The sequence below is a fragment of the Ostrinia furnacalis genome, unplaced genomic scaffold (genome assembly GCF_004193835.3).
Source record: "Ostrinia furnacalis isolate ACB-3 unplaced genomic scaffold, ASM419383v2 OfSCF1376, whole genome shotgun sequence".
NCBI classification, from domain to species: Eukaryota; Metazoa; Arthropoda; class Insecta; order Lepidoptera; family Crambidae; genus Ostrinia; species Ostrinia furnacalis.
Window position 1 is genome coordinate 584,079 of NW_021131615.1, and position 22,953 is coordinate 607,031.

Here is a 22,953-nt window from a genome sequence, read left to right on the forward strand (position 1 = left end):
TTAATTTTAGTCAACCGTCTTTAATCAGAAATCATCTTTATGTGCAGGCAGTAGAGTTCTTAGCTGAGTGGTCACTCACGCCTTGCAACGTGGCATTCCTTCGGGTGCAGACGGGTGTATTCGACCCGCGGCAGATCGGTGACAAGCCCAAGTGGTTCGCTGACCAACTACAGCCGATCCGATTTGCGGTCTGGGACGATGGAAGCTCGCTCAATGGCGCTTTGAGGCAGTTGCAACGGCAAGAAAACCAACCTACAGGTAAATATTCTGCTAAACCCATCCCGTTGTTGAAGGTCCCAGTTTTAGATTCCTTTGTTAATTTTGACACTTGCATTTTGGAGCTTAAAATGACATTTTGAAGACTGGGTGTTTTCATTAAGACCTTTGTTTTGTTTTCAGATGAGAGTGGTTCAGACTCAGATGCCGCGGAAAGTACAAGCTCGTCATATTCGTCTCTGAGTGACTTTGTATCAGAAATGGTCTCGTCAGATCTGTCACCAGGTATTAAATACTATTCAGTTTTATACTGTGTCTTACTTTAAGCAATAAGCATCTTAATAATTATGTTTTATTTGTTTTAAGGTGGTGGAAATGCTCATCAGCATGTGATTGGAGAAACGTATAGTGCTGTTGTTCAAGTTCCAATGACATTATCATCATCGTTGGATCCTAGAACGGTAATCAATTTATTTAGTCACTAAAGCCTCTAAACCCGTTACTCTGGCCATTAAGTTACTCTAAATCACACCATCACATAACACAGTGGTTCCCAAACTTATTTAGTCTACTGCCCACTTTGAGAATAAATTATTTTTTAGCGCCCCCCATTTTTGTAGTCAAGAGTCGAGCTCAGTCAATGTCTAAGAGTCCTCCTAGTAGATGACGCCTCCCAAGCCTCTACACAACGTCCCGATTTTTTTTCTGGGTCTCTTACCGCCCCCCTTTAAGCCTGCAGCGCCCACAAGGGGGCGTTATCGCCCACTTTGGGAAAGACTGACATAACACAATGTTAATGCTTTCCTGATTTTAATTCTCGTTCCTCGCATTTTGGAGAAGTAAGTTCTCACACTGCAGTTAACTGAGCTAGCGTAATTACGCAGTGGCCATGTAAACAGTCATTGATAGGGGCTTGTATCCATCGCCTTCGTGCTACCTTTATGAGGTCGTCGGTCCACCTTGTGGGTAAACATCCTACGATATGCTTTTCGGTCATTATGGAAACCATTTTTTTTTTTTTACAATTTCACACAGCGCCAGCTAGCCCCAAAGTAAGCAACTTAATGCTTGTGTTATGGGTGCTAGCTTAACGGATATACTACTTATATACTTTTTTTTTAAATACATACATATTATACATAGTAACACCCAGACCCGTCACAGAAATTAAAATTCATCATTTCAATTTCTGCCCGGCCGGGAATCGAACCCGGGACCTCTCGGCATAGTAGTCCGCTCTGAACCACTACACCAAACGGCCGACGGCCGACCATTGGGGGAGTCTTATGGCTGAAATAATGATGATGAAGTCATTTCTTTTTTTGCAATTTTGAAAATAAATTACTTTTATGCCTAATATAAATTCATTGTCCAGGTGTACAGTCCGCCGTCATCGTTAATGTTCGGCGAGGGCTCGGAAGCGGCGCCGGCGCAGGGCCGCGAGTCCACGTCGCCCTCGCCCTCCGCCTCCAGCTCCGAGCATAGCGACCTGTCCGATGACGAAGCCGCCGCAGAACCGAGACACGCGGACGCTATGCACGCCACGCCTGTTAAGAAGAGCGTAAGTTTTTTAAAACTTAGGTATGAATCTCAACTCATCACCAACCAGGTGTACAGCCCGCCGTCCTCGTTAATGTTCGGTGAGGGCTCGGAAGCGGCGCCGGCGCAGGGCCGCGAGTCCACGTCGAATGACGAAGCCGCCGCCATATGCACGCCACGCCTGTTAAGAAGAGCGTAAGTTTCTTAAACTTAGGTATGAATCAACTCATCATTAACCAGGTGTACAGCCCGTCTTCCCTAAGCGACAGCGCACTAAGCGACTAGATGCTGCGACTTGTCGCCCAGTGTGCGCTGTCGCTAATGTTCGGCGAGGGCTCGGAGGCGGCGCCGGCGCAGGGCCGCCTCCGAGCTCTGAGCACAGCGACCTGTCCGATGACGAAGCCGCCGCAGAGCCGAGGCACGCGGACGCTATGCACGCCACGCCTGTTAAGAAGAGCGTAAGTTTTTAAAACTTAAGTATGAATGAACTCTTACAACCAGGTGTACAGCCCGTTTTCCCTAAGCGACAGCGCACACTGGGCGACTAGACGCTGCGACTTGTCGCCCAGTGTGTGGTGTCGCTAATGTTCGGCGAGGGCTCGGAGGCCGAGCATAGTGACCTGTCCGATGACGACGCGGACGCCACGCCTGTTAAGAAGAGCGTAAGTCTTACGCGCCAAGTCTTTTTTATACATCTTTAGGTAGGTATTTATTAGGTAGATCACGTGACTTTGAAGAAGAACTCAGGTCACAGTTACACGCGACCTTAAATCATGCGACCATGGAAAATAACGTAAGCCTCTTTATGTAGCAAATTCGATGATGTTACTTTCGAGCAGAGTTGCTTATTAGGGGAGACCTAGGAGAGTTGTGACAATTTTTACTTTAGGGTCCATATCTTGCTGAAAAAACATTCCACAGCTATGAATCATACAAATTAATGTAGCGACGTTCCTTCTGTTTTCAAAACAATCACCAAAGTTAACTAAAGTTAGGGTTTCTAAGAAAATCACCAAAATCTTAGACCACTCCCTCTGTCACAACTCTCCTAGCACCGAGGTAAGTTGTGACAGGTACCGAGGTGAGTTGTGACAGCATTGTATTTCATCTATTAGATATAAAAATAACATAATATTTAGTCAAATATGATTGCTAAAGCAAAAAAGTACTTTAATCATCCTTTAGTACCAATTACAACAAATAGTTATATGATGTCGTTACACAGATTGAGCCACATTTCTCCAGCTTTCATTTTTCTCCCACGACACTGGATTTTTTAATTATATTTTTAGCTAATATAGCCACATAATATATTTTCTTCCTCTTCTGTAAAAATAAAATAGTCGTGATGGTATAATCCATAGACGGAGCTTCGCCTTCTGGGTTTACTTGTTAAGCCTCATTCTTCTTAATATTATTATATCTTGACAAGTTTACATTGTAAGAGGTCGCAGCATAAGATATTATCTTAAACTTTAACCCTTTAACCTAATCACTTCATAAGCCAGGTCCTAGATTTCGACTCTAGCAAGCAGTTCCTCTATATGGCTTTCATGTATAGTTATTAGGCATTCTGAATAAAAAAAGTAGCAGCATGCAATTATACAAATTATGAACCTACTAACACACAGAAAAACATCTAAAAACATTGTGGAAATGGCCCATCAGAAAAAAATAGTAAGCTAGGAGAGTTGTGACAGGCTGTCACAACTCTCCTAGGTGTTTAAAATGACGACTTGGTTCGAATAATATTTTTTATTTTCTAAACACGATGCGCACACAAAAGATCAATGCTACATTTTGAGACCTGAATAACCATGCAACTTGAGAAAAAATAACACAACAGTGCACATATACTAAAACATGATATAAATTGAAATAAAATTTTGAAGAAAAACTTACTTTTCGCATTTTTTTGTACACAGACGTCATATTTACGCAACTGCGCCTCTTGCGCCGCCCGCAGGTACTTACTCAAGAAGAGCGTCTTAAAAGCGACAAACAAGCGTTTTTACCAGCTTTCTAACTATATTAAGTAAGGAGAAATCGTCCTTGTCACAACTCACCTCTGTCACAACTCTCCTAGGTCTCCCCTATAAATCTATCTAGCGTTCAACTCAGTCAGTGTCTGAGGTATGGAAGCGGCACGGGAGGGGTGAAATTGACGTATAGATGACCCACGCTGAACTGTCCCACCAAACTCAATGACAGGGGGGCGCTACCATCGTTCAACTATATGGTTTCCAACATGGCAAAAATCTGAACCAGCGATCCGGTATTGACAGTGGCGCCCCACTGTCAATGTCATCGACAGAACAGTCCAGTATTTTGGAACTATATTAAGACGTGATAGAGCATACAAATCTGAAGTCTCGCTGACATTTGACCGTCACAAAACAAAAACACCCTCCTGTGCCGCTGCCATACCTCACGCACTGACTTAAGCGTTAAAAATGTAATCACGTGACCTTGGAGAAAGATGTAAGTCAGTTTATTACGCGCCAAATAAGATTATGCTACTTTGGATCAGAGTGTAAGTTGCTTATTAGATACTACATTAGTCACCTCGTTACACGCCGAATAGCATCACGTGACCTTGGAGAAGGGTGTAAGTTAGTCACTTTTCACGCGCCAAATTAGATTACAATTTACATCACCTTGTAGAAGGGTTTAAATCACTTAAATACGCACTAATTTAGGCTAATTACGCACTAATTTATGCAATGTGACCCTGGAGAATTGCGTATAAAGTAACTTTACGCGCTATCAGATCACGTAACATTGGAGAAGATTACGTGTGAGTTGCTTAAATGCCACATAAGATCTAGATTAGGTAGCGATTAGGTTTGATGCGTAACACACATCAAATTATCACCTTAGCCCTACCCTTAAAGCCTAAAAGTTTTAAACCTTTGTTTGTCACCTGTCATCCGCTTTGCAATGGAGGGAAGTCGAACCTTAATTTCGAACTCCTCCTATGTTCTTCTGATTAATTTCGTTGCGGGTTCAATGACAGTTTAACTTTCCCCCGGGACAAACTTGACCTTCATTGGTTGGGTTTTTGTGGCGGTCAAGCTGTAGATCCTGGCTACACAGGAGTTGCAGTGGTGGGAATAGTCCCGTTCGTTTTTACCCTTAAAGCCTCAATCACGCAACTTAACATAGTACGGTGGTGAGCCGCCGACAGCGCCAGGACCATCGTTAAGTTTAGACTGATATGATGGGGCCCGTTTTTAAAAAGCGAATTAATTGACGTTAATTTCCTTTAGAAATATTTTAACGTTAATATGATTCACTAAGTAGAATAGCGCTATAGGCGTCCGCTAGTACCTACCGCCCGCATTGTATAGGATACCGACAGCTACAGTTTACTGCGGGAATCGGACTCGAACTCGAACTCAACGATGACGCCAGCACCAGCGTTAAGCTTTAGACTGATGATTGATGTAGCCCGTTTTTAAAAAGCTAATTGATGCTAATTTCATTTAGTAAAATATACGTTAGCTAAGTAGAATAGCGCTATATTAGGCGACTGAAAATTGTACAGGATACCGACCAGCGGCAGCTTCGGGCGTGAGTCAGACTCGAACTCGAAGACAGCGCGCCGCCGCCGACAGCGCTAGCACCAGCGTTAAGCTTAGACCAATGATTGATATGACCCGTTTCTAAAAAGCTAAACAATTGATGCTAGTTTCATTTTAGCAATATTTTAACATAAATAGGATTAGCTAAGTAGAATAGCGCTATAGGCGACCGCATTGTACAGGACACCGACAGCGGCAGCTTCGGGCGCGAGTCGGACTCAAACTCGACGACGACGCCCAAGACGGTGGTGAGCCGCCAGCGCGCCGCGGCCGACAGCACCAGCACCAGCGACTCGGACCGCGCGCTCACGCCCTCGCACCACTCCCTGCCGCCGCACCAAGCCCATGTCAAGGTGCACACGCCATTCCAATGTAGTTCGCACTCCGCACTATACCTATTCGCTTTTTGGGAAAAACATTTGTACCAAAATGTAAAACAAAATATCTATCCAACTGTCTGTATCCGATTTCGTAAATGATGAAAAGTTGACAAATAAGTACTTTTGGATTGTTTTTCACTTCTGTAAGAATTGAAGTTCTATTAAATCATTGGAATAATAAAAGTCCTTTCTAAAGCTGGTATCATAATGGATAATATTAAAAATATTGAAATGCGTTACATACCTATGATGCCTTTGTGAATGCCCTTCTAACCCTCCATAACACAAGAATTTAAGTCCCTAATCCGACCGCAGTTATGATACTCCGATACTGCCGAAACTCGATCTAGCAAGGCTAATTTTTAACGTGAGAAAGAATGTAAACATTTGAAACTTTTAATATTGTTGTTCGTATTGAACCCGTAGTTCTAAAACTTTTAAACATTTTCTATATTTTATACTTCTAGAGCACTAGCAGCGGCGTCTCGCGACAAGCTTCCCAGAGTTCTCTTCTAGAGCAGTTCGCAGCGCAAGCCAAGGAGCTGGTACGAGAAACCACTCGCCAGAGTAGCCAGGAAGGCTTACTGGCCCATATGGACAAGGTACATAAACATATTTCTTATAAGCACTTATTAAAACATGACACCTTTTATCGGGGTGGGATTCTGATTTAATTTTAACTGTGTATCTTTTATTACAAAACGAAGAAAGGAAAAGTGACAGAGGGGGACGAAAAGAAAATGTTTGCTCCTTTCGGTCAGGTACATCACGAGTGAACGCTTGCATAGCAGGATGATATTTTATCATTATAGTTTTTATTTATTACGCATAGCAACAACCCAACGTAGCAACCATTAGATTAAACACCCACTAAAATATTATTCTATTTGAAAACTGGCTAGAGTTTTAAATTGCGAGAATGCGTTGTGGAATTCTCTAAATAAATATCGTACTTACTTAGAATTCATAAGTAGCAGTTAAGTATTGTATTTGTAAATAAATTGTCTTCATAAAGACAATCTGCTTGATCTATGATCGATTCATCAAACCTACTTAAAATAACTTGAATTATGCAAATTCATGAATGTATTTGAAACGTTTTCTTGAGCTTCTATAAAGCCTTTTTACTCATACTTAGGTTAGGAAGTTTTATGCAACACGGTGCTGAATCACTGCTAAGCTCGTTATTTCGAAATGACAAATTAAATTGCTTTTAGTCGCTTAGGCCCGGTTTTTTGATTCGTAGTTAAAATAACCAATGGTCAAATTTGGCAGATGTCAAATGACAATTGGTTAAATATCAGAAAAAAATGTTTTTCGAACAATGGTTAGCTTGAATTTTAGTACATTTTTTAACTATTAGTTAACATTTTGTTAATATTTAACCATTAGTAGCAAAATTTAACAATTTGTTATTTTAACTATGAATCAAAAAACTGGGCCTTAGAATGAGAGTTCAACTTTAGCACCCATGATACGCGAAGCTAAACACATAGTTTAGTTATCACTCTCTCACTAGAATTTTTCTCTCTTCAAGCAATAAGTACGCTAGTGTGATTCAAAAACTTTCATTGTCTGATTGTTTGAATTTATTTGTGTAGCTTACACTTCACGCCAAAAAAGCCGCAGAAGAAGCGTCAAAAAGTATGCAAGAAGCATCTAAATCCGCCTTAGAAGCAAGCAAGACGGCAACGGCGGTCAGCAAAAACACGTTCGAAGATCTAACTTACGTGGGAAAATCAACTTTCGGAGACCTGACTAAAAGTGCTAAAGAAGCTGCTGCTAAGAAAGGTCTGCTGATGAAGGTAAGAAAATTAGACTATCCCTAGAATATTAACATGAGAACCAGTTGTAATTTCCTGAGACAAATATTGATGCGTTTGTTTACTTGATGAACACCGTCACTTTTGCGTTTTAACCAGGAAAGCGTCTGTTCTAATAATTCACACATTTACTCATTACAATAGATTCGTTTTCACGAGCAGTCGAGCAGAAGTTATAACGTCCTTAATGGCGTCCTTAACGTTATACTTAGTATATTTCCCAAAAATAAACAAACCACTACCAATTTTTATCCTTATTGAAAACTGAGTTTTCGGGACTACTGAAGATGCCTTGGAATTACTGCTTAGTGACAAATACCTAATGAAACAGGGTTTTATACGTATTAAGTTTTTTGTTGTTAGGGTGAGAGCCAAGACTCTACGGGCAGTGCGACCTCGCGGCGCGACTCGACGGCTCTCCAGACCACCAACCTGCTGACGGCCACACACCGAGACTTCTTCTCCAACATCAGTTCTGATCTGAATGGCCTGGCTGCTTCCACTTCCAGCATGTTCAGCGACTTCTTTGGTTCTAAAGGTATTATTTGATAGTTGTATTTCTGCTACTTATTTAAGAAAAGGGTGATGTCAATTTCAGAATAGCATTTTTGTTGTAGTGTTAGTGTATATTTCTGTATTGAGCTACACGTTCCCGACTTAAAAAATGAAATGATAAAGTCGACACGAAAATTTACTTTTCGGAAATTACGTCATATCGAACGCCAGGGCCACCTGTGGGTGCTTGACGGAGCCTATGACGTAGAAGCCTATGAAGCTCAGTCTTGTGGCAGTAACTGAATAGTCAACACGCCTTTAGAAACTGTAGCGCGTCCTATAATGTGTTTGAAATAAACACTTTTACGTATCGAGACTTAAGTTTAGATATGCGTATCAAGATTTAGCAATTCGCTTATCAAATGGCAATGCCAGATTTTGTATGGAAGGTGGCGTCTTTTTTTTTTCGCGCGGCCATCGACCAAACTTTATTTTTTGATTACAAAATAGTGTAATAAACCAAACTTACTATGGCATGTATACCTCTAAACTCAGTCTGAACTGAGTTACGAGCATTAGAAGTTTGATGATTTTCATACTACATTTGCTTTTTGCGAGCAAGTTTTGTAAGAAATTGCAAAAAAATATTGCGCTATTTTTTATTGCGCTGATTCTGCTGCATACTGATGTCTGGAGCCTTTAATGGATGGTATTGTTTGTTCACACATACAATGTCACTATTTTGTTGCAATTTCTTACAAAACTTACGCGCAAAAAGCAAATCTAGTATGAAAATCATCAAACTTCTAATGCTCGTAACTCAGTTCAGACTGAGTTTAGAGGTATACATGTCATAGTAAGTTTGGTTTATTACACTATTTTGTAATCAAAAAACAAAGTTTGGTAGATGGCCGCGCGAAAAAAAAAGACGCCAATTTCCGGCATTGTCTTTTAACAGGCAAGCAAGTAAAGCCAGCCGAAAGCCCCCGCTCTGCTCCGCCGGGCCCGCAAGCGTCGACACCTCTATCGGCGACGTTCGGGCCCTTCTCTCAAGGAGCGCGGGGCTTGGTGCAGCGCACGCCGCTTATACGACACGCCCCGCCCACTACCGCGTCATCACCGCCTGCCACTAGACCTTCGGCTAATTCCGAAAACCAGGCCTTCCTCAATGATGTGAGTATATCACTTTCATCGGTGAGATATTCTCGTTATTCTTAAGCCACGCCCACTGCATCTTCAGCTGCTTCTGGTAATGTCGGCCGTTTGGTGTAGTGGTTCGAAACGGACTACTATTCCGGAGGTTGCGCGTTCGATTCCCGCACATTACAAACATTTGTGTGCATGAACATATTTGTTTGTATTGGACTGGGTGTTTTCTACGTATAATATGTATGTATTTACAAAAAAAAAAAGAATTTAAGTATGTTTATATCCGTTGTCTAGTACCCATAGTACAAGCTTTGCTTAGTTTGGGACTAGAAGCGCAGTGTAAAATGTCCAAGGATATTTATAATGGGTGGAAAAGTCCCTGGAACTGGATTTAAGCCGCCGGTATCGCAAGCGTCGACACCGCTATTACGCCGAAAGCCTGGATTGGGATGGCTGATATACATGAACTGCATTGACATTTTACATTCTTCATTCCATTGCATAAATGTATTTTGACCGTGAATTTTTCTTGTTAGTTGGTGCAACACGTGTTAGAAGGCGAGGGCGTCGGGTGGCTGAAACTTAATCGTCTAAAGAAGTTGATGGAAGACGAGTCCTACCGCAACATGGTGCTAAGCAAGCTGAATAGAAACTTTAATAGGAAAGCCACGCCGAACGACAAGGTTGATGACGTGGTAAGTGTTTTGTGGCTAGTATTAGATAGAATACTACAATAATGTATTTACAGCGAGATTAAAAAAGTTATCACTCAGCCAAGTACCACACATGGCTTGACATATGCGACATACTTCTCATAATATTTTTAAACTTATTCGTTACCGCCTGTATAGAACTAATAAAGCATAGATTTTTATCACAAGGAATATCATCGACGTAAAATCAACTCATATGTGATCCTCTTAATTAATTCCACCAAAAATTCCAGTTCGTCAGCAAGCCCGTCTGGAAAGGGATGCTCAAAGTTCTCCAAGCTGTCGTCCACGGTCTCGAACACACATACTCTAACTTCGGCCTAGGCGGCATGGCGTCAGTGTTCCAACTTGCAGAGATGGCTCACACGCACTACTGGAGCAAAGAGCTGGCAGGACTTGAACATGGCGGGCTGGCTGGTCTCGGGGACCATTATGGAAGGCACGAGCTGGAGACGCCGTCAACCTCGCCGTCGTCTAGGAAGAGCTCGCAGACAGGTATAGTCAAACTTCGGACTCATGGCGCCATGGCGTCAGTGTTCCAACTTGCAGAGATGGCTCACACGCACTACTGGAGCAAAGAGCTGGCAGGACTTGAACATGGCGGGCTGGCTGGTCTCGGGGACCATTATGGAAGGCACGAGCTGGAGACGCCGTCAACCTCGCCGTCGTCTAGGAAGAGCTCGCAGACAGGTATAGTCAAACTTCGGACTCATGGCGCCATGGCGTCAGTGTTCCAACTTGCAGAGATGGCTCACACGCACTACTGGAGCAAAGAGCTGGCAGGACTTGAACATGGCGGGCTGGCCGGCCTCGGGGACCATTATGGAAGGCACGAGCTGGAGACGCCGTCAACCTCGCCGTCATCTAGGAAGAGCTCCCAGACAGGTATAGTCAAACTTCGGACTCATGGCGGCATGGCGTCGGTGTCCCAATTAGCAGAAATGGCTCACACGCTCTACTGGAGCAAGGAGGTAGCCGGACTCGAGCACGGCAGGCTGGCCGGGCTCGGCAACCACTATGGGAGGCATGAGCTGGAGACGCCGTCAACCTCGCCCTCGTCTAGGAGGATCTCGCAGACAGGTATTACAAAGTTCAAATGGCAGAAGTCGAGTGACGACCACGGAACGTAATGCAGGCAGGCCCCACTCGGTGGACCAATAATCTAGTGAAAGTCGAGGAAAGCATCTGGATGCGAATAGCGCATAACTGGTTGTGGAGATACGTGGGAGAGGCTATTGTCCAGCGATTGCGCCTGATCCAAATAATCGAGTTCAAATTCACTTGAATATTTTGTTTTTCTCATTTTTATTTTAAAAGCGAATTGATAATATTGTATTAATTTGTTGTTTTGTATTTGGTTTAGATGTCCCTATAGTGAACTACCCCGAAATGGATTCGAACGACACACAGAGCACCACAGAGATGTTCAAAGACATGTTGAACCAAAAGAGAAATCTTCTGTTCAGCAAGTTGACATCCTTCGAGTCCGATGTGAGTATTCTTATTAAATTTACACAAATTATTGTTGTGTAACTGTTGCATGGTAATTAATTTGGTTTATACATGTGTATTGATGTTCAAAGTGTATACCATTCTCTTGAGCATGAACGCAGTGTCCTCACTATGTGTATTCTTATGCTCACTTATTTTTAATAATACCTATTGCTGGTACCTACTTAATATTACTAACGTTTATTTTATTGCAAAAATATATAAATTCTTCCGTAATTTTAATTGCCTTTAATGACAATCTTAAGCTATTTATTCGAACTAAATTATGTAATTGTCTGTACAATACATTTAAATTATTTTACTAAAAACTATTCTGTATAAATGTATACCATAAAAAATATTTATATTTATGATGTTGCATGATATATTTTCTAAATATTGTATCCAAATTCCATATGATTTGCTGCTATTCTTCCAAAGTGGCAGCATGCACCTATGACTCTTGATAACTTATGTGTTTTGAAGTCGTTGTCTCCCCTATTTCCGAGGAGCTGATGTCCATTCAACGGTTGAGTAAAAAGTATGGCTTGAAAATAAATTGGTACTAATAATTCAGTCGCGTTAGTAAAAGTATTTAATTACTGAAATTCCTCGCTATTCAAAATTAACACTTATTCGATTCGGATAAAGTCGGGTTTAGTAGAGCCATCCGGCAATGTGTAAAGGGCCCTTTGTGCGTGGCAGGCCGCGCCCTCGTCGGACTGCTCGGCCGACGAGAGCGGCTCGATCACCACCAACCGAGCCAATCTGTACGACCACCGCGCCTCGTTTAAGTCCAACCTCTCTGACACTGATGTCATGTTCCTCAATGTAAGTCCTAGTGCGTGTCGTGTCCTAGCTTACACCCATACCACAACGACGATCTGCCCATCGGAACGAAGATATAGAAGTAGCAATGACCCTTGTCGATGATGCTCCCGAAAATCATACGCTGTGTCAGCATATTTTGACAAGGTTTTAAGGGTAACTTAGAATATCGTTATTTTGTATCGATTATTATAGTTCGATTGTGCAAAAATCGCTTCTATATCCAACTATTACTACAATGGGTATATCGCTCGTCGGGTGCTGACATAATTATTAAGTCAATTTATACTATTAATCAAGTGTTTTATGCAATTTTTTTCTTGGTACATAATTATTTACCGAGAAGAATATAAAGCTAATAAATACTAGATCAGAGTATAAATTGATATAAATAAGTCACCCATCAAATATGTAGAACAAATGACAGCTATTTGTTGTGTGATTGTGCCTTAGTCCCCTACCGTAGTTACTGTCCGCTTATGCAATCGACAAATGGCCATACAAATTGGCAATATTTTTTGGAAAACAAAAATCACACAGGCTATTTGTCTAATGTAAATTAGTCTTGCATGGTAATTGATGCCTTCTCTGATATAAATGTAAATGATGTTGTCAATAATTATCCGTAAGTAAAGTTCATTTACAAACATACATTACTAATACAAAAACACAAACCATATCCCGACTGTAAGCAAAATAATAATGGAACATCCGACAAAGTATTCAACTTTGTACAATAGCCTGTAAATAAACAATAACATTTAATTGGCGGCGACAGTAACATAATCATCATTACAAACACGCTAATACTTTGCACGTAGTTGCTATTACTATGTAGAACTTATTTTTTAAAGAAATACGCTTCAATTCAGGTTGGCCGGGGTGCAAATGCTTCTGGAAAACCTCGCGCAGCCAGTGTATTCTCTTCCAAGTCCTCGCTCAGTGGGTATAGACCACCTGTGGGTGTTCCCACCACGTCACCTCTCACTTCACCCGATACAGCAAGGACTTATCTCTACCAAGGACTTATTGGTAAATAATTAATTGGCAATTACACTCAAACGATTCTATAAAAAAGAAACAATTACTTGACTGTGTACTTCCTTTATAGGGAAAGAGAGGTCGAATTTATGGGACCAAATGCAGTTTTGGGAAGACTCGTTTTTGGACGCGGTGAGCCAAGAAAGGGACATGATTGGCATGGACCAAGGTGCTAACGAAATGATGGAGCGGTACAAATGTCTGAGCGAGACGGAAAGAAAACGTCTCGAGCATGAGGAGGACAGACTTCTGTCAACTGCGCTGTACAACTTGACGGCAGCGTTGGTGTTGTTCGGAGTCGAACCTGACATAGTGCGGAATAAAGTCCGTCGGTTGCTCGCAAAGAGTCATATTGGACTGGTATACAGTCAAGAAGTTAATCATCTTCTCGATGTTGTGCATACTTTGGTAAGTCTTTTGATAAAACCTCTTTCAAACTCTTCTTGTCACATTATAACTGGGCACGCCCTGTAATGTGTTAAGGCTTTGATAATATTCCATCACTGTCTACAGTTGTATATTTTTTGATCACGCCTCTAATTACAGCACGGCAATGACATCGAGTTAAAGCCGCTTGGCTCGCGGCAGCTGCGGCGAGCGTCATTCACGGTGCATGAGGGTGACGCCAGCGGAGAGCTGCGGTTCATTGAAGTGCGAGACGACGGCCTCGTGCTGCGTTCCACGCAAGGTACGCCATACTATGTGCCTCGTATAGTTAGCCTTACGAAGCCACTTGCTATGATACTGTTTGGTGGCAATAGTGGCGCGCGTTGTTCACGATGAACCAAATCCCACGAGGCCGAATAGCCCTACAATGGCGCTCGATTACAGTGCACGAGAGCGACGCTTACATGTTATCTAGCTGCGTTATGCCGCGTCTACGCATTTGGACTAAGGCTTTGGGTTACCAGAGAATGATAAGCGTAGATGGATGGTTTTGTATTGTATCCCTGTAGCTTTCACATCAATCAAAATAAACAATAATTATTAACATTTCCACACTGCATAGGAATATGGATACTGAGCTTCAGAGGACTAAAGATGCTTTTACTTCTCTTGGAACTTAACAACTATCTTCTTATTTTCAGGTACCATCATAGAACGTTGGTGGTACGAGCGGCTGGTGAACATGACGTACAGTCCAAAAATACGAGTTTTGTGCCTTTGGAGGAAGAATGGCGGTCAGACGCAACTTCATAAATATTACACCAAAAAGGTAAAGTTTCTACTTTTATCTTGTGCTAAATATATGATTGTATTATGTGGTTTTCACCACAGTAGTCCAGCGGTGGTGGGGTTCGAATCTACGTTCCTCTGATCTCGCGTCTGCCATGCCAGTCCGATACTGACACCGTTGGGCTATTGTCGCTACTAAATTACCTGATAATGATGGTACTTGTGATTGTTTCCAGTGCAAAGCGCTGTACTACTGCATCAAAGAGGCCATGGAGAAGAGCGGCCGGCGGCAGGACGCGGCCGAGCTCGGCGGGGAGTTCCCCATACAGGACTGCGCCTCGGGCGAGGGCGGCCTCATACAGGTGCCGCATTTACAACTTTATTGCCTTGATTTAAGGTCGAAAATCAATAAACAACTAACTTGCTAGGATCGACTTAAAGTCTAAAAGAAAAAAAATCCGTTGCACATTTTCCTAATCATCCACCAAATTATTCTGAAGTGGTTATGACGAATATTCATACATTATTTTAACTTTCAAAGGTGTGCATGGAAGGCGTCGGACTCCTGTTCCACCACAGCAAGGTACGTCCCCCCGCTTTTTATGTGTTTAACTTTTTGTCGGCTTACTATGCTATTGCTATGATATACCAAAACGTTCCAATTATACTATAAAATTAAGTTTTGGTATTATCATATGAAAATCGATCAGGTAAGGTGTCTGTCAATGTCTCTGCTTAATTTGGATATCTCTTGGTACGGATTACTTGTAGAGTGACGTACAAGCGATTGTACGGCAGTCTACGGGAGGGGCCAGCGCTCTGCGGGGCAATGCTTCAGTCTCAATATTGTATCGGTGCCGTTAGCGCATTGTTTACATTACGAAGCTTCATCATCCGACGAAGACATTGATACATACTGATTGATAACATCATCAATAACCAGCTATACAATATACGCTGTCTCGATTACAGCTGTAGCTTAACTATTTTATAGACAATCCCCAGATATTTAATTACATTATCAGTTGGTCTATGAATAAACCCTAGTATTTATACCCGAATGCGAGGACCACTCAAATTTTCCTATTTCGATTTATCTTGATATATTTTTTTATTAATTTATTTATTGAAATATATGTATTTCTGTATTCGAATTTAAATACATTTGGACATTTTAGTTCACATAAAGTATCGTCTTCGAACGATTTTGCATTTCCTAATTATTTAATTAATTTATTGGTATACAGCTTATGTCGAATTAAGATCCAGTATTCTGCCCTTCGATATCTTTCTCTATTACTAATTCGATGTAATAGCTTAGATTTTTTACATTTTAAGGTAACCGTTGTCCATCTGATTTTCGTATACCTACTCCATACAGTCTGTGCATGCGCTACTTGTTGCATCGTCGCTGGAGCGGCGGGCGCGCGGCGTAGGAACTTTTGAGATGGTCCTTGGCACGCCTCGGCCGCCCTCAACTAATCTCTTCTTTTTGTCTGTTCTACTCTTCCCGGACACGCCGAACCCGCTGCGCTAAAGGATTTCGAGGTACACAGTGGTTCATTCACTAGTAATGGCGACCTTTACGACCTTTATGATCTCTGTCACGGTCACCGTGAGACGCGCTACTGGCGATGATCGTTCGAGGTCGTAGGGCTTTACTTGTAGTTTTGAGGCTTACCGATTGTTTTAGCCGTTGTTAGCGTTGTATTAGTTCTCCCGAGTGCGGCGAGCGCCGATGCGCGCGGTCGTGCATGCACATAGACGCCCTTTGTTTATTATCTGTTTATATTATCGCACCCGACAGCTTGCATTCGTTAACGTGGATCGTCCGGCGAGCGGTCTCGATATTAGCGCCCGCACTGTGCGGAGATTTAGTTCGTTCTCCCCTGTCACCCGGAACACGAGCGTCGCGTCGCTAGCTAAGACGCGGTCACGAGGTCAGTCGTAGAGCACTCGCCATCTCACAAGTTCTGTGCGGGCCGGCCGCACTCCCCCCGCGTCACTCCGCTGCCAGTACCGCCTCGTCGCCTCGTCGCGTCGCTCCTCACCCGCCGACTCCAATTGTTTTAATTCAACTCAGAAACGCATCGCGCATTCGATTTCAATTTAACTTGCACACGATGCGGTCGCTCGATGACGTATTAAAGTTTTTGTCGTTGAATTACAAACTGGTGTGCGACGTTCGGTGCACTAGCCACGGGACCGACCGCCAAGCCCAAGTGGCTAGTGGACCGAGGCCCAGTCTGCACTGTGCTGCTGGCATGGCATGTTGCATGAACGCATGAAACGCTTGCAGTTTTGGATTTGGAACTGACTACCTATAAATCTTGTTTAGATTAATTTGTCTACAGTAAACCAAAGTCTTAACTATTGAAAATGTAAATAATGTGTAACTCTTCTTATTTAATTTCGATTAAATATATTTTATTAGTCGAGTAAACATGTCAGATCCAAATAACAAATATTATGTTTAAGTAGATTGTTCCTCATTTTTAGAGAAAATCATTTACTTACACGTTACAAAATAGTAAAATAATAAATAATAGCAACAAATATTACACATAAACACATTTTGTTAGTGGCTGTAAAAATGTCGATATATGGATATGAATTAGTTGAATGTGAAAAATGTATGTTTATTTTATTTTTTATTTTCATTACTTAAAAAACATACAGCTTAAATGTTAAACAGATAGAATAGTAAAAATGTGTCACCTACTCGTATTATTTACTTATAGCCTGACCGGGAACATAAAAACCCTGGCATAGAGGCGCATCAATTGCATTTGATAGTGCAACACTGAGTACAGTCGTACCTGTGTTAAATTAATAGGCTAACTTTATGTATCAGGATTCAGGATTACGGGCTAATTTAATATTTTCATAAATTAACGAAAACATATTTATAACCATCAATCGAGCTAGTAGGATTTATTTTATTATTCATCAATAATCAAATTCAGAACTTGAATATTCAACTGCAATGTCTGCTCATGAACGCTTCAAACTCGGTACTTCTTTCCCAATTCCATAAAATTCAACACTTAGAAAGTGACAAAATAATTTTAAATAGGTAGTTGAAACAAACCACAGATAATTTTCATAGTCAGTCCACTATGAATGAAAATATTGTCCGAACCCTTGGTATTTCTCTTCGACAAATACTTTAACACATAGTGAACCACCTTTCTTTCACGACTATAAAAATATTTTAGCAATTTCATTCACAAAATCAATTGCGCACATTTAAAATAAAGTTTGTTTACACTTTGACAGCAATAGACTGACATGCAATGTGACATGTCAATAAAGTTTTTAGTTATTTTTGCCATTAAAAGAAATTAGTACCATTAGATTTCCGCAACATGGCGAGGGTTTTTATGTTCCTGGTCAGGCTATAATTGTGCTTGTTATAAACGGCGCTGAAGAATTCTTAAAATATTTGTTCAAATGTTAAAAATGTAGTGGGCTGTTTTTTTTTATTATACAAGGGTACATTAAAATCTATGCAAAAACATAAATCTTATCTTGGTGTAAATTTTCGAGATTAATTTGTTAAAAAAAATTGCGACAAGACAGCGAATGTAAAATTATCGGCTTAATATGCTCCTATTAATTAAAGACATGATATTAACTGTTGAGATCACACTGCGAAGTTGTGATGTACAAGCCCCGATGCTTATTTTCCATTTCTATTTATTTTTTTATGTTTGCTTCTGGCCGTGTTTTGACTTTATACATTTAGAATGCATGAGTTGTGATTAGGGTTTAGGTATTCGCAATAAATTTATTTAGGGTAGTTAATGAAATATAAATGTTTTGTAAGTAATTTAATTGAGTAGGTACTAATAATTCAAATAAATTATGTATTACAATTCAGTGTTTTTGATGCTTTGAATTAGATAACTAATTTGGTTAGCAGAAAAAACGTATGCATTATAGACTACTTAAATGACATACATTAAAATTAGTTTTATACAGGTTTGTACATCATGATTTTTTGTGTTTCAGTTTTTTGTGCGGCTTGATCACATTAGAAAATGCTTCACACAGAATGGCGGTATCTTCGTTTTAGAAGAATTTAGTAAGTACTTTTATTTTGTCATTTATATCACTAAACTTTCTTTCTGGGATATATTTACTAAGAACCGTTGAAATTGCACTCCTTAACCATATATCCACTTGTCTTTCAGATCCAAAAACCAGGCAAATTATCCAGAGAAAGTACAAATCCATTATGGCAAGTAACAAATATTTTGTGATCTGTTTTGTTTTTTTATTTTTGTTTCTGTTGTTCATTTACCTTCGTGTCTTATGTTGTAGGCAGAGAAAGTAGTGCTTGACCTCCATCGTTTCTTCTCCATATGGCTTTCTCGGTACTATGTCCAGACCAATGGAACTGAACTGAATTATGCACCTTACGTTTCATAGCCCATACCGATGTATGTACACTGTTTTTTGTTTTGTTTTTGCATGTTTTTCCCGCTTTTTTTTCCTCAAATATCTTTTTCTAAACTCTATATTTTTTCATTAGATATTTTATCTTTCTTTTCAAGTGATTCATTTAAGTACTTTATTTAAAATATATTTACGTACGTACTAACCAGGCTGTGAGTATGTTTTATGATTAATCTGAAGTTTAATATTTTACATACATATTTTATTTTTAAAAAACTGTAGTAATATTACTAACCCCATTTTTAAGATAGTGTGGGTTTAGCTTTTGATAAATAGGGCGTTTTAAAAGGCTTAATTTAATTAAAAAAAATGTTTTTATAATTAATTATTAAATGCTTGATTCGTTACAGTGTTATTTATACAGTATGCTTAAGTCAAAGGTTTCGTAAAAGTGATTAAAAAAAGACCAACGTAAATAAATACAGTACATTTTCTTAGATCCTGAATAATTAATTTCAGACAGTGGAATGTGGAGAGTGTAATAACCACCTATCACGCTAGCTTACTGTATGACTAATTACGCTGTGATATTTTTTTTATAACTAAGTATTAAGTTTAACCGCGTAGATAATGATCGGGATCAAATATCGCGTAAGCTGAGGGTCTTAATAAATAAATTGAAAAAAAAAGATTGATCCCATTTATTTCTGCGAAGGTTAAATCCTTAAACTTTTTTCGAAAATGCTTTCTATTTAAATATTATTATTATATTAACCTTAAGTTAAACTTAAATAAATATTTAACCTTATCATTCTAAACTGTGTACACTACCCAAAATATCTAATACGGTAATGTATGTTCAATAACCACCACAACCTCAACTTTATGCTCTATTTTATTTACTGTATTGCAATAAACTACGATAAAAAAATAAACACATCGATAGAATTTTACGCTCAATTGTTTTTGTTCATTGAAAAATCGTGTCTACAGACAAAATATACAAGAGCAAACCTGTTCAAGATAAATAATTACACAACCACAACCGAAACATCCACACACACTGTATAACATCTGTCGGGGTATTACAGGCGGACCAAATATGCTACGCGGTGTTGTGCGTCTTCTCGTACTTCGCGGCGGGGCAGGAGCAGAAGAAGGCCATCCTGGAGCAGGCGGCCCGCGTGCCCCCCGCGCCGCACCTCGCGCCGCCCCGCGCCTCTCACGCCTCGCACTCCGACTCCGAGCTGTCGCCCAAGAGGACCAGTCCTCAGGTCGGTCTTAGAAAAGATACTAAAGTGTAAGCTTAGCAGTCTTCTGCAACTTCGTGGCGGGGCAGGAGCAGAAGAAAGCCATCTTGAAGCAGGCGGGTAGGGTGCCTCCCACGCCTCGCACTCCGACTCCGAGCTCTCCCCTAAGAGGACTAGTACTCAGCTCAGTTTTACAAAAGATACTAAAGTGTATGCTAAGCAGTCTTCACGAACTTCGAACTTCGCGGGGCAGGAGTAGAAGAAGGCCATCCTGGAGCAGACGGCCCGCGTGCCCCCCGCGCCGCACCTCTCGCCGCCCCGCGCCTCCCACGCCTCGCACTCCGACTCCGAGCTGTCGCCCAAGCGGACCAGTCCTCAGGTCAGTCTTAGAAAGATACTAAAGTGAATGGTACGAGGTGTTGTGTCTTCTTATACTTCGCGGCGGGGCAGGAGCAGAAGAAATCCATCTTAGAGCAGGCTGCGAGGGTGCCTCCCATGCTTCGTACTCCGACTCCGAGCTGTCGCCCAAGCGGACCAGTCCTCAGGTCGGTCTTAGAAAAGATACTAAAGTGTATGCTACGAGGTGTTTTGTCTTCTTATACTTTGTGTCGGGGCCGGAGCAGAAGAAAGCTAGGCAGGCGAGTGAGAGTACCTCCCGCGCCTCCCACGCCTCGCACTCCGACTCCGAGCTGTCGCCCAAGCGGACCAGTCCTCAGGTCAGGTCTAACAAAGATAAGCTCTTTCAAATTACGCGATTTGAGCTGAACGTCAATCATGCCGTTTGCAAGTGTTCTTACCGCTTTCGGTCTTGCGCTCTAGAACCAAACAGAAAGCTCACGCAAGAGGAAACAGGTAACTTATAGGACCATCGAAGGCGTCTTCGCTATGCGCTCTATCACCAGAATTATCTGCCTGATATCATAAACATCTTCACGTAACACGTGATATTAACCTTGAACCGAGTGAGTTATTATAGGTAGAGTTTTCTGCTCTCAAAAGCCTTGTCGTTCGAGTCGACTCAGCGCTAAACGCCGAGCGTCTTTACGCTTATACAGTGTGAGTCAAGTTAAAGTGTACATATGAAAATATGTGAAACTAGACCTATTTTTATCGACAAAAAAGAGGTCAAAAAATTTTTGAGATTTTTTTTTAATTTTTTATAGAATTTTTTTTCTTCCAATTACTTCTCGTAAAGAAAACGTAATAACTTTTAAACTAAGAGGTTTATCCTGATAAAATAAAAACAGTAATAATGCTAAATAACAGGCGATACTAAAAAAATACATAAAATACCCAGAAAATGCCAATAAATAATAAAAAATGACACTTTTTGAAAAAAATCTGCTTAAAAATTCGTATTTTTTTGGTTATTTGATAAATTTCTCAAAAAAATGCTCCTATAATAGGTGGTTTTTATTACTTTGTATTATTCTCTATCGTATTATCTTTGTAAAACCAAAAATCGCATGTCTCTATCCCTATCACAACATTTGCTATGATCGTTTGAACAAAGGCCTGCCACAACATTATTCTCAAGTACAGGTAGAGACAATTTTAATTTAAACTAAAATGCTTATTTTACTTCGAAATCTTTGGTTTTTATTTGAAATCTAACTTGTCTTTATCAAATTACAAATCTAGAGCCATTTTCAGTTACGTTTTTAACGAAGCGTTGAATGGCGCGCCCGGAGAGGCTTAGTTCAAACGATCATTGCAAACGTTGTGATAGGGATAGAGACATGCGATTTTTGGTTTTACGAAGGTAATACGATAGAGAATAATACAAAGTAATAAAAACCACCGGTTATAGGGGCATTTTTTGGAGAAATTTATCAAATAACCAAAAAAACACGAATTTAAAAGCAGATTTTTTTCAAAAAGTATTATTTTTTATTATTTGTTGGCCTTTTTTGTGTATTTTATGTATTGTTTTAGTATCGCCTGTTATTTAGCATTATTACTGTTTTTATTTTATCAGGACATACCGCTTGGTTTAAAAGTTATTACGTTTTCTTTACAATAAGTAATTGGAAGAAAAAAAATTATATAAAAAATTAAAAAAAAAACTCAAAAATTTTTTGACCTCTTTTTTGTCGATAAAAATAGGTTTAGTTTCATCTATTTTCATATGTACACTTTAACGTGACTCACACTGTAGTATTCAGCTAAAACCATCACAAGTTATATCCTCCAGAAATCCTATCCCTGCCAGCCCTCGTTAAAAACGAAAAATATAACGATTACTTCTTTTACATACTAGGTGGAGAGAAAATCACCCGTCAACCGTGCGGGTGAGGCTCGGGCGTCGTTCGCCAAGGGCGAGGTCCCAACGGCGGTGGAGCCGCGAGAGCCGCCCGACCGCACCGGCCCCGACCGGCCGCGGGACGAGCCCAGGCCGGTCGACGCGCCGCGGGACGTCCCGGACAGGCTGCGGGACGCCCCGGACAGGCTGCGGGACGCCCCGGACGGGCTGCGGGACGTCCCGGACAGGCAGCCGCGGGACGCCCCGGATAGACAACCGCGCAGCTTGCCGGCCCAGCCGGACAGGCCGCGGGAGGCGCCTGGGAGGGAGACGGAAGCTGAGGCTGTGGAGGTAAAATAGCCCTTCATTTTTCCAAGATTTTTTGATAAAATCGCTGTATTATTATTATATTAGTGTTCCTTGTACATTAGAATCATCTGTAGCCAAGTTTGTGCATACATTGTGCTTTTAAAGGTGCAAGCTCAAAATAATAATCTACGTAATGCGGCAAAGATACCGAGTATACTTTCTCTGATTTCCATTGCGGGTAAATCCATATAAAAACAAATTGCTATCTAACAGGTATCGATATCCCAATCGTTTGGTTTTGCTCACCTAACCTCAG

The 22,953-nt window shown here is 40.9% G+C and overlaps 2 protein-coding genes across 2 annotated transcripts in view; both read left to right on the forward strand.

Moving 5' to 3' along the window:
* Positions 1-22,420, forward strand: part of Rab3-GEF (Rab3 GDP-GTP exchange factor) — a 37,402-nt gene extending 14,982 nt beyond the window's left edge. Inside the window, exons 14-38 of the mRNA XM_028304109.1 lie at positions 48-258; positions 400-501; positions 583-677; positions 1,592-1,777; positions 5,522-5,692; positions 6,187-6,321; positions 7,321-7,524; positions 7,906-8,080; positions 8,996-9,210; positions 9,723-9,881; positions 10,133-10,394; positions 11,263-11,390; positions 12,096-12,221; positions 13,091-13,250; positions 13,330-13,667; positions 13,806-13,947; positions 14,348-14,475; positions 14,672-14,797; positions 14,977-15,018; positions 15,975-15,983; positions 18,450-18,522; positions 18,632-18,678; positions 18,762-18,880; positions 19,928-20,110; positions 22,347-22,420. Coding sequence (XP_028159910.1) covers positions 48-258; positions 400-501; positions 583-677; positions 1,592-1,777; positions 5,522-5,692; positions 6,187-6,321; positions 7,321-7,524; positions 7,906-8,080; positions 8,996-9,210; positions 9,723-9,881; positions 10,133-10,394; positions 11,263-11,390; positions 12,096-12,221; positions 13,091-13,250; positions 13,330-13,667; positions 13,806-13,947; positions 14,348-14,475; positions 14,672-14,797; positions 14,977-15,018; positions 15,975-15,983; positions 18,450-18,522; positions 18,632-18,678; positions 18,762-18,869 — 3,342 coding nt within the window. The 3' untranslated portion in view covers positions 18,870-18,880; positions 19,928-20,110; positions 22,347-22,420. The remainder of the gene's footprint in view (positions 1-47; positions 259-399; positions 502-582; positions 678-1,591; positions 1,778-5,521; positions 5,693-6,186; positions 6,322-7,320; positions 7,525-7,905; positions 8,081-8,995; positions 9,211-9,722; positions 9,882-10,132; positions 10,395-11,262; positions 11,391-12,095; positions 12,222-13,090; positions 13,251-13,329; positions 13,668-13,805; positions 13,948-14,347; positions 14,476-14,671; positions 14,798-14,976; positions 15,019-15,974; positions 15,984-18,449; positions 18,523-18,631; positions 18,679-18,761; positions 18,881-19,927; positions 20,111-22,346) is intronic.
* On the forward strand, positions 19,467-22,688 carry LOC114352471 (titin-like). The gene is made up of 5 exons (XM_028304082.1): positions 19,467-19,487; positions 19,928-20,110; positions 20,346-20,465; positions 20,605-20,802; positions 22,347-22,688. Exons 1-5 carry the CDS (start codon positions 19,467-19,469, stop codon positions 22,686-22,688), a joined length of 864 nt encoding a protein of 287 aa, XP_028159883.1.
* Positions 22,689-22,953: the final 265 nt, after the last annotated feature.